General features: G+C 37.7%; 1 protein-coding gene across 2 annotated transcripts in view; it reads left to right on the top strand.

The window, feature by feature from the left end:
• The first annotated feature begins 383 nt into the window (after nt 1-383).
• RXFP1 (relaxin family peptide receptor 1) overlaps nt 384-12,479 on the top strand; it is a 73,727-nt gene continuing 61,631 nt past the window's right edge. For both annotated transcript variants that reach the window (XM_067551821.1, XM_067551823.1), the window contains exon 1: nt 384-550. In XM_067551821.1, coding sequence (XP_067407922.1) covers nt 502-550 — 49 coding nt within the window. In that variant the 5' untranslated portion in view covers nt 384-501. The remainder of the gene's footprint in view (nt 551-12,479) is intronic.

The raw sequence follows: 12,479 nt of genomic DNA, 5'->3' as shown, positions 1-12,479 counted from the left end.
TCTCATCTTTCATTCAAGTTGTAACAAATGTTTAGTTTAAAAGGCATTAAATTAAATGAGCCTATTTTCCTTTAATACTCTCCTAATAACAATAATAAAAAATCCCTAGTTTCACTGAAAATTCTCTAGAGCTCCGATTATTCTGTGTGTAGTAATTGCTTTGATCAGGGCAAACATTTGTCAGTGCACCCACCCCAGTCTTAGTTTGTCACAGGACACAGAAGCAAGATCCTTAGTGTAAACAAGAAGAGACGTACGTTCTCTGAAACTTTTCCCCATCACTGCTTTGGAGAGAGAGAGAGAGAGAGTGTGTGTGAGTGGCTGAGAGAGAGAGACTGCAAGGAGAGTAAGTGAGGGAGCAAAGAAAGGGAAGGAAGCTTGCTTTGTATTCTGCTGAAGGCTGCAGTCAGAAATAGAACATACAGCAACTACAGTGGCTTGAGTGCAATTTAGGAGACAATATACATTCACTTTTATTAGCTCTATTGCTGTGAGAGAGATATGCCATCCGGCTGCTTTTTCTACATATTCTTGATTTTTGGAACAAATTGTAAGTACGCCTAACATTTTCTATATTATTTAGTACATTGCAAAACAAATATGTGATATTAAACTTCAATAACAGATGTTTAAAATAAATATACATTTAGTTTAACAACCCTTTGTGACAGCTCATGTTCTTTGATGGATTCCTGGCATTATAGTATACAGTAATTTACTACGAATCTAGCTAGCTGCAAACAAAGCAAGAATTGTATCAAATGTTTTTGCACTTTTCTTTTGATGGTTTCTATTAACAGGAATTAGACAGGATGAAATTCAAAAATAAGTGACAATGTTTAAATATCGGAGGAAGGGGCTGTGCTTGTAATGAATGTCTCCAATGGTACATCTTTACTTGCTGTAAATACTTAATGGAGACTCCTGTATCATAAAGGCTCATCTCAAAAGTCCAATATATTATCCACATTATAGATACCTTTAGTTCGTTAGCTTGATGTACCAGCATTGAATATTTTTTATTATTGTTTGAAAGGCAAATTTCTGTTTAGATATCCATAATTTTCACTCATCATTCAACATTATAAACAACCTTCCTTGAAAGATGGAAATAGATTTTAATGTCAGTGTTTTCCTTGAAATGCTAATAATTTTTATGATGATGTTTTTAGCTGCCATCCTGTCATCTCTGTGTCACATTTTGTTTTTAACAGCTGCTTTTTCATTTAATTTGAATATTCTATTTTAAAGTGCTGCACACCATTTAGATAAACCTGTTCCTATGGAATGGCAACTCCTATGTGACCTTATTAATTTCTTTAGACGTAATTGGAAATAGAAAAAGTTTTTCTTAGGGACATTAGACTATTTTATAAATCCAAAATATGTGTGGGCCCTCTGAACTAACAACTGGTTCGCTTTTACCATTAAAAAAAATCACTGTATTTGACCTGTAAAACTGGTAGTAAAAATGTATATTGTACTATCTGGAATATGTCTTTCTAGTTATTGATCAATATTTTCTTCTTAAAGTTTCTCCATTCCTTAATAAATACATATGCTTCTGATATAAAATTTGTAACTACTGTTGAATTTTATAGAAACTGAAACAAAATTTAAATATTTTGTGAACAAAATTATTTAACAAAATGCTTGACATACTAAAATGTCACAATCACGTAGGGTTAGATTCTGTCACTTTTCATTTATATTTGGCTGTACTTTACTCCTCATGTTGTTCAACTGAAATCAATCCTTTCTGCATTTAGTGGGAATACTTAGGGGTCAGATACTACACAAAGTAAATAAGATTCAGCATCCTTCAATATGGTAAGCGCCCATTGACTTCAGTGGGAGTTTAGGGTATGTAAGAAATGAATTGCAGAATCAACATTATGTGATATAATTCCTGGGGTTATACAGCCTGATCTAAAGCCCATTGATGACAATGGAAAAACTCCTGTTACCTGCAGCTTGCTTTGGATCAAGCCCTTACAGACTGCTTGCTTGCTTTACCATCACCTCATCCCATTAGCCATGGTCAGTGGTCGAGACCTATATAGCACGTATGATTGGCACAACTTTTGCAAACCAACTAGCCAGGCCTGATGTTCTTGATTTGAGATCAGAGTTTTCATTGTCCTAGATGGATTGGCTTCCAGGGCTGACAAAGCCCCACCCGCATAGACAGAGGCACGGAGAAGTGAAGTGATTTTCTCAAGGCCACACTGTACTTCAGTAGTAGAGCCAGGATTAGAATCCCAGTCTCCTAAATCACCAGTCCAACACTTTTTCCACTGGATAACACCACCTCTCATCAAGCTCTTACAGACTATATCATCATAACATGCAAGCTCTAGATATGCAAGAAATTCAGTATTGATCTTGTGTGATATCATCCTGGAATGATACAAATCATATATAACATGTGATCTTGACTAGTCTGTGCAATGAATGATTTAATAAATAAAGTCTTATTGTATGGTAAGTCACCCAATAAGTGTACTTTATTTAAAGATTTAAAAAATAAAATAAAGATTTCAAATTATTGTTCCACATTATTGTTTTAAGCTCAAAACAGCAAGGAAGAAATTAAAAAATATACACAAGACATGTCTATGCAAATTATAGTTTACAAAATTAATAAACAAGAGTTCAAATATATTTGCCTCTAATGTGAAAAATTTCGAAGTCATATTTCAGTACATTAAAGCATACTGCATTTCAAGTGCAAATCTGGACAGTGATATGATTACAGGTCTCATAATAGTATAATTAGCCTTAGATTTGTATTGCCAAATGTTGATAAATGTAGATTTCACTGTACACATAAAACTAACCAAAGAATATTTCCATCAGTAATACCTGAAATTTACAAATAGGTAAAGAAAGTGAAATGCTGTTTAAGAACTTAGAGTTTGATGTAAGGATATTTAATTTTTACATTTTGACATGTGATATTGACAATTTGTGTTTTAACAGTTATCAAGCTTTAACTTTTTTAATCTGAATGTCTGCTGTCATTAAAAAATGTTGTCTGACCTCCCATCATAATTTCCTGCAACTGTGAAAATTTAAATCAATTAACATTTAAAAAATACTTTCTCAATATTATCCATCAAAATTATATAAAAAATAAAATATAATTTTCCAAGTCTAACTATAATTATGTCAATTTACTGGAACTGTTCATTGACTCACAATAAGTAACATATGAAGAGTTGCTGTAGCCATGTTGGTCCCAGGATATTAGAGAGACAAGGCAGATGAGGTGATATCTTTTACTGGACCAACTTCTGTTGGTGAGAGAGACAAACTTTCAAAACCTTAAACAAGAAGGAAAATTTATTTAGCAGTACCTGAAACTTTTCAGCACTTCTTTGTACCTCATACACTTTCAAGGCCAGTTTCCTTTATATCAAAGATGCTGCTTATTTAGTCAAATAGAGTCAGATGTGCAACTGTAACAAGAACACCATCCCAAGTCATCTGGCGACGTAAAACTTCATAAGCTCTGCCAGTGTCACTCATCTGTTTTAGCTGATTTGTTACAAATGTCAAACTTCTTCTGGATTCATAAATATTTCCACTTTCCCATGTATCTCAACCTTTACGCAAGCTGGAAAAATCATTGCATAAAATATTTTTGTTTGTTTTTCATAGCTTTCATTTAACCTTAAACAGTTCTCTTCTTCTTTACTTTACCAGTAGACTCAAATCAAGAATGAATCTGAATTTTGCTGAGTTATTGTTACATTATCATTTCCATCTTGCTAACTGATGCATGTTATCAAGGTCTTGAAAGTTTAAATAATGGCAAATGAAAGCACTTGACAAGCCACAATGTGCATGTGTTAATACATTCCTGCAAGTGTCCCTGAAATAGTATTATAGTCGAGGCTTGTAGTGCTGCCTCTTATTTAGGTTGCCCAAAACTTCCCATTAGAAGACCTTCTTTTCAGCTGCTCTAACCATTTGGCCTGAAACTTTCCATGCCAGGTGTCTGCTTGAGGCTGGATTTTTAGGAATTTTTCAGCCAAAATAGTTCAAACATATCTGAGAATGAGGATAGGGAAAATATGTTGTTTTGCCCACGCTAAATTTTGATGACCTCTTCTTTGAACACCTCCAGCACTCTCTTGCTTTGTAAAAGGAACTTGAAATTTGGCAGGGGTTGGCCTTTGTGACAGGAATGAGTCTTTTGCTGTCCCTGTGAAAATTCACCCAAATTTGACGAAGTTATAAGCCTTTGAAAAATCACAAGTTACAAGCTTTGAAAAATTTTTAGCAGCTAAAATCTCTGAAGATTTTTGTTGGCACTGAGCATGCTTGAACCTTTCACACCTCCCAGTGCTAACTTGACTGTGTATGCCCCATCCCCACAGAGTGACAGCACATGCTCCATCTTCTCACAGCTCTTATCTGTGAGTTGGCTGCATATGCCTAATCTCCACAGAGTGACTGAGCATGCTCCAGCCCAGGCATACATGGGTGAAACTGGAACTTTCCCTGAAATGTTTCCAGCCATTCCAAACCAGGCACTGGAAATGAGAGCAGGGAGCCTGTCTCTCCTCTGCTCTCAGTGACCTCTCTAACTGGCACGTAGGCAGCACGGGAAAGGAAACCATCTATCTGGAGTACAGAGCATACAAAAGTTGGACCAGGCAGAAGGAAAGGAGTAGATTGCGACAAAGTGTCTGGTGAGATTGGCATTGGGGGAGAGAAACTGGACTGGAACTGGATGAGCAGGGAAGACTGGAAGTGGGAGGGAGGGGACTGGAGTAGGAGGTGTCCTTTTTTAGACTTGATTCTAAACTTTGTCCCAGACAAACCTCTGGTGGTACATGCTACAGACCTGATATTGAGCTCACACCACTATAAATCAGAAATAACTGAAAACAAAGGTAGTAAAACATTTCATTAGAAATTCTTTTCATAAGGCAGAGAAAATAGAGCATGTTTTTAAAGCAAAAGATATTATCCAACATCATTTTAAGCTTATTTGCATTATTCTTTCATCTGAGTCCCTTGTTTTGAGTTTTTGTTATACACTGGGCTAAATCCTTCTTTCATGAAAATTAGTGGCAAAATTTCCCTTTAGGGAGCAGGACCATTGTACTACATATTGGGGCTTTGCCAAATTAAAAGATAGGCGTCAGATCTCTGATGAGGCGCCATGTGTCCACTTTGAACTGCATTGCTTGCAGTTTCTGGCCAAAGAGCCGATGTATCTAGCCAAGGAGAATCTTCTGGTGGTATGAATCCATGTACAGATGGATTAATTAGGGACCAAATTATCTGTAGTAGAGTTGATAACCAACTCAAAGTAATGTTATTGTGAGAAAGACACTTAGTTTTGCACATGACAGTGCATATTTGCTAGGCTGGTGAAAATTGTACTTCCCAAATTGAAGTATAAGTGAGCAGTGACAAAAGGGAAGTGCATTTAATTAAAATGCATGCTAAGGTATAAACACAGAACACAAAAGTAAACAGGGGGTAAACATCATATTTATCTGTAATACATGTGAAGGCAACACAATGCGAAGGTTTCCCACACAGAAGGTACAGCAGCTGCATTCCACAAAAGCACCCATTCACTTTCAGTACAAATTGCAAAGAAATACTAAAGCAAAATACATATGCTCATTGACATACAGCAGAGGACCATGCTCTGATGAAGAAATAATTGGTTTTGAGCCACTTTATAAATTTGCAAAACAAGGCTCTACCACAGATAGTTTTGTGAGACTGGAAATAAATGAACAAACAGGAATTTCAGACTAGAAGTTGGAGCTTCTAGTGAAATATGCTCAAGAGTACTTATAGTGAAAGCAAAGAGCTGCAGGGAGAGGAGTTTGAAGTACATCTGACTCAAGTACTACCCATTACTGAAACAAAACGACTTTCAAATAAGTATAATATTGCTCAGTGCTACAGATTTTTAGAGTGTAATTGTAGATAGATGGTCAACAGAAACAGCCTAGGCACCTTCAAATAATAAAACATATTGGTACTATAGAGGTGAAAGTATTACATATGATGGGATTCTGAACAAAGGATAACCTTGTCCTAATATTATACAACGTGTGATCAAAAACTCTAAGCATAATTCACAGTGCCCCTATGGATGTTGAGAAGGGCCTAAAGTTGAAGAACAGCCCAGGATGTGGGAGGAGCCAGCCAGGCAGGAAGGTGCAGGGACAAAATGTCTTAAAGATATGAAGATTTAATGCATCCTCAAGGATCTATGGTGGTGCTGCTCCTGCAGAGTTCCTGAGATCATTAAAACAGCTTTCCTGGTTACAACTACCTACCTTGCCCTGAGTTAATGTCACTGCTGGTGTAGCTGCTCCATTGAGGCAGAAGTGAATCAAACCCAGTTAATGGACAGCACCAGAGTCCCCTCCAGTACTTTCCCTGGGTCCATTTCTAGTTGAATTGTCAAATTCACAAACTATTTTCTTTTTTTCTGTTCTAGGTTCCAGAATTTATTTTCACCTGAATCACCTAGTGCATTTTTAAATGCAATAAGCCCAGTTGCAGTAAGAGATTACGTAATGGCAACTCCATAGATATAGTTATTAAAGTTAATAAATGATGTGTCCATGTTATTAAACATAGCTGAACAAAAAGATCGAGCACACTTTCACTGCTAAAACAGCGATAAATTAAAGTTTATAAAGGTAAACTTCCTAGAACAGTTTATGTGGAAATATACCGGATTGACTCTATCCTGTCCCTTGTCAAAGAGCATGCAGGGAGTTACTTTCCTTTCAAATTATTATTTTCTTTTTTGGTTGGTTGGCAGAATGCAGGTAAAAGCACAGAAAAGGAGACATGCAATTCTCCCCCAAGGAGTTCAGTCACAAATTTAATTAATGCGTTATTTTTTTAACAAGCGTCATCAGCATGGAAGCATGTCCTCTGGAATGGTGGCCAAAGCATGAAGGGTCATATGAATATTTAGCATATCTGGCATGTAAATAAATTGCAGTGTCGGCTATAACAGTGCCATGCGAATGCCTGTTCTTAATTTCAGGTGACATTGTAGATAAGAAGTGGGCAGCATTATCTTCTGTAAATGTAAACAAACTTGTTTGTCTTAGTAATTTCCTGAAAAAGAAGTAGGACTGAGTGGACTTGTAGGCTCTAAAGATTTACATTGTTTTACAGAATGTTAGGAATAATTAGGAAAAGGATCGATAATAAGACAGAAAATATCATATTGCCTCTTTATAAATCCATGGTATGCCACATCTTGAATACTGTGTACAGATCTTGTCACTCCATCTCAAAGAAGATATATTGGAATTGGAAAAGATACAGAAAAGGGCAACAAAAATGATTAAGGATATGGAAAAGCTTCCATATGAGGAGAGATTAATAAGACTCGGACTTTTCAACTTGGAAAAGAGACGACTAAGGGGGATCTGATAAAGGTCTACAAAATCATGACTGGTGTGGAGAAAGAGTAAATAATACCTCCTTATTTTCTTTCTCATAGCACAAGAACTAGGTGTCACCAAATAAAATCAATAGGCAGCAAGTTTAAAACAAACAAAAGGAAGTATTTATTCACACAATGCACAGTCAACCTGTGGAACTCCTTGCCAGAGGATGTTCTGAAGGCTAAGACTATAATGGGATTCAAAAAAGAATTAGATATGTTCATGGAGGATAGGTGACAGGAGGGATCACTTGATGATTACCTGTTCTGTTCTTTCTCTCTGAAGCATCTGGTATTGGCCACTGTTGGAAGACAGGATACTGGGCTGCATGGATCATTGGTCTGACCCAGTATGGCCATTCTTATGTTCTGGTGTTTTGTTTTTGAGTGCATTTATGTAACCAAAAAAAAAAAATGCTACATTTGTAAGTTGCCCTTTCACAATAAAGAGATTGCACTACCATACTTGTATGAGGTTAATTGAAACACTCTGTTTCTTTTGTTTATCTTTTTTACAGTGCAAATATTTGCAATACAAAATAATAATATAAAGTGAGCACTGTACACTTTGTTTTCTGTGTTGTAATTGAAATCAATATATTTGTAAATGTAGAAAAACATCCAAAAATATTTATAATAAATTTAAATTGGTATTCTATTTTTGTTTAATGATGCGATTAAAACTGCAATTAATCACAATTAATTTTTTTAATCGCGTTAACACAAAACAAATTAATAGTTTGAGTAAACTGCAATCAATTGACAGCCCTAATTTTTTTCATTTACATAAAAAAAAATTTTTTTCAGGTTATAATATCATTAAAATTTTGTTTCTTCAGTGAAAATCCAAAAATGTTTTTAATCATGGTGAAAATATCCATTTAGTCAAGAAAACAGATATTTGTCAACAAAGCATTTCAGTAGAAAATTTTCAGCCAGCTGTTCACTCCCCAATCTCATGGTGTCAGAAGAAAGCAAAAATCAAGCAAATGTTGCTGAAATACCCTTCTTGCTGCACATCCTAAAGTTGTATTGCTGCCTCTGAGAAACATTAGTTTAAAACAACGGCAAAGGGCTTAAGTAGTAAAGCAGAAGATCAGCTACTAAAAAAATTACAGAAATTCTTTTATCACAGAAAGGGATGAAGTTAAAATGAATATTGGCAAAGAATGTCTTGGTTTAAAAAAATGTTTAATATTTTAACTTAGTGACATTCTGTTTGAACTAATTGTTGGGAAGACAAAGTTTATTCAATACAAGCACTCTGCCAAGGCTTGAGAGAAGCCTCTTCTGAATGCAAAGGTTAGCATGTTGGCACTTTTTTAGTACAGTGAACATAGTTTTTCATTAATTTGAGGAATGCAAAGGCTTAACAGTTCAATTGTGGAGACTTTGCAGATGGGAAGTTACTGGTGTTGCATATTTTAAGCAAGCCTGTTGCTTAGATTTTTGTTTAATAATGTTTAATATGATAACTGCAGCAACACAGAAGCCAGCAAACAGAGCTGAAAACAGGAGAGTTTGAATGGGCCTTAGGGGCAGTGGGTGAGTTCTGTGGAGTTGTGTGTCTTTGTTTTGTTTTGTTTTGGTTTGGTTTTTGGTTTTTTTCCTTCAGTTTGCAGAAGTTGGTACTGGGTAGTGTACTGAGATCAGCTGACCCTAATTAGGGGACCTATAAAGGCAGCCACTCAATCAGTCAGTGGCATAGGAGCCAGCAAATAGAGCTGAAAACAGGGAAGTTTGAGAGGGAGTGTGTGGTGTTCTGGTATTGTTGGGGTGATCGTTGGGATGTATTTTGGTGGGGGGGGGGGTTGTTTTTGTGTCTCTCACGGGCAGGAAGTAGGGGGAAAGGCTATGACAGATACAGAGGGGATAGTGGTAGTCACTCAAGCAGTGAAAGAGACAATGAAGATGACTGCATGTGGAAGCTGTGGGATGTACATGATCCTGGAGAGGGTACCTCAAAAGAGCTTCGTTTGTATGAAGTGCCACCTGATAGAGCTGATGGAAGAGAAGATTCAAGGGTTGGAGATACAGGTGGAAACTCTGGTTGAGTTTAGAAGGGGATTTGAGCAGATGATGGAGCAAAGGAATGGAGGAGGCTGAAGGGAAATACCCAGACCTGCAGATGAAAGCAGGACCAATGAACTCTGAGGGGAGAATGCTGGGAGGAAAGTGTCCAGTGGAAGCATGTGACTGCAAGAACCCGGCAGAGGAAAAGACAGGCTAGTGAAGGAGAAATAGAGCTCAGAAACAGGTTTGCGGAAATGGAAAATGAAGAAGGGGTTACTGAAGGTGGGAGGGCAAGGAAGAAAAGAAGAGAAGCTAGTGCTATACAGAGTGGATGAGCCAATGGAAATACCACCAAATAAGAGTCCCAGGAGGATACAGGAATGGTTGCAGAGGACTGCAAAGGAGAATAGAAGACGAGATGACTTGCAGCCAGAAAGAACAGGGGAGAGACCAGAAAATCACACCATTACCAGGAAAAGGCAGGTCTATGTGATTGGGAACTTCCTGTTGAGAAGAACAGACAGGCCTGTAACAAGAGCTGCTCCAGAGAACAGAAGGGTGTGCTTTCTGCCAGTTGCTGAGATATGGGATGTGGACCTGAGGCTGAAGAGCATCCTAATGGGAGCGGGAAAGAATCCACTGATTGTCCTTCACCTGGGTACAAATGATATAGCTGGATTCTCACTGGAACATATCAAAGGAGACTATGCTGGGCTGGGGAAGACTCTTAAGGAAATCGAGGCTCAGGTAATCTTCAATGGGATTCTGCCTGTCCCTAGAGGAGGACAACAAAGGCATGACAAGATTCTATTGATCAACAGATGGCTCAGGCAGTGGTGCTATAAGGAGGACTTTAGGATGTACGGTCACTGGGAGGCATCCATGGACAGAGGACTGTTCTCTTGGGATGGACTTCACCTGAATAGGGAGGGAAATGCACTTCTAAGATGGAGGTTGGCACAACTGAGTAAGAGAGCTTTAACCTAGGGAGCTGGGGGAGATGGTTGGGAGATGCCCAGGTAATCTCCATGACTGATTTTAGCATTCAGAGGAAGGAAAATGAAATAAGAGAGGCCATGGCAGTTGGGAGCAGAATGAACATTAAGCAGAAGGATAGAATAGATACCAGTCTAATAGGCAATATTAGCAGTAAAATGACTGTGCCAAATCAGGTAAGGAACATGAATGAAGCCAAACAGCAAAAATTAAGATGTTTGTATACTAATACGAGGAGCCTGGGTAACAAAATGGAGGAACTAGAGCTATTGGTAGAGGAAATGAAACCAGATATTATAGGGATAACACAAACATGGTGGAATAGTAGTCACGACTGGTGTACAAGTATTGAAGGTTATGTGCTGTTTAGGAAAGACAAAGGTGGTGGGGTAGTATTGTATATCAATGATGAGATAGATTGTAAAGAAATTCAAAGTGATTGACTTGATAAGACAGAGTCTGTCTGGGTAAAAATCACATTGGGGAAGAAACCTACTAGTTTCCCCTGGGATAGTGCTTGTAGTGATCCACCAGGATCTGATTTGGACATGGATAGAGACCTCTTTAAGGCTTTTTAATGAAGTAAATACTACTGGGAACTGTGTGATTATGGGAGACTTTAACTTCCCAGATACAGACTGGAGGACAAGTGTTAGTAGTAATAATAGGGCCCAGATTTTCCTGATGTGATAGCTGACAGATTCTTTCACCAAATAGTTACTGAACGAACAAGAGGGGATGCCGTTTTAGATCTGGTATTGGTGAGTAGTGAGGACCTCAAAGAAGAACTGGTTGTAGGGGACAATCTTGGTTGGAGCGACCATGAGCTAATTCAGTTCAAACTAAATGGAAGGATAAACAAAAATAGATCTGTGACTAGGGTCTTTGACTTAAAAAGGGCTAACTTTAAAAAATTAAGGGAATTAGTTGGGGAAGTGGATTGGACTGACGAACTCATGGATCTAAAGGTGGAGGAGGCTTGGAATTACTTCAAGTCAAAGTTGCAGGAACTATCTGAAGCCTGCATCCCAAGGAAGGGGAAAAAATTCATAGGTAAGGGTTGCAGACCAAGATGAATGAGTAAACATTTCAGACAGGTGATTAAGAGAAAGCAGAAAGCTTACAAGGACTGGAAGATGGAAGGAATCAGCAAGGAAAGCTACCTCTTGAAGCCAGAACATGTAGAGATAAAGTGAGAAAGGCCAAAGCCAAGTAGAGTTGGACCTTGCAAAGGGAATTAAAACCAATAGTAAAAGGTTCTATAGCCATATAAATAGGAAGAAAACAAAGAAAGAAGAAATGGGACCACTAAGCACTGAAGATATGGTGGAGGTTAAGGATAATCTAGTCATGGCCGAATATCTAAACAAATACTTTGCCTCCATTTTTAATGAAGCTAATGATGAACTTGGGGATAGCGGTAGGGTGGCTAATGGGAATGAGGATATGGACGTAGAAATTACCACATCCAAGGTAAAAGCCAAACTCGAACAGCTTAATGGGACTAAATCTGGGGGTGGGGGGCGGGGGAAGGGGGATAGATAATCTCCATCCAAAAATATTAAAGGAACTAGCACACGAAATTGCAAGCCCATTAGCAAGGATTTTTAAAGAATCTGTAAACTCAGGAGTTGTAACATATGACTGGAGAATTGCTAACATAGTTCCTATTTTTAAGAAAGGGGGAAAAAAGCGATTTGGGTAACTACAGGCCTGTTAGTTTGACTTCAGTAGTATGCAAGGCCTTGGGAAAAAATTTGAAAGAGAAAGTAGTTAAGGACATTGAGGTTAATGCTAATTGGGACAAAATACAACATGGCTTTACAAAAGGTATATCGTGCCAGACCAACCTGATCTCCTTTTTTGAGAAGATAACAGATTTTTTTAGACAAAAGGAATGCAGTGGATCTAATTTACCTAGAGTTCAGTAAGGCATTTGATATGGTTCCACATGGGGAATTATTAGTTAAATTGGAAAAGATGGGGATTAATATAAAAATTGAAAGGTGGATAAGGAACT

Source organism: Emydura macquarii, unplaced genomic scaffold, assembly GCF_026122565.2.
Source record: "Emydura macquarii macquarii isolate MOO-44397 ecotype Brisbane River unplaced genomic scaffold, CSIRO-AGI_Emac_v2 contig_1363, whole genome shotgun sequence".
NCBI lineage: Eukaryota > Metazoa > Chordata > Testudines > Chelidae > Emydura > Emydura macquarii.
Note: the sequence above shows the minus strand (reverse complement) of the source record. Positions and strands in the feature narration are given on the sequence as shown.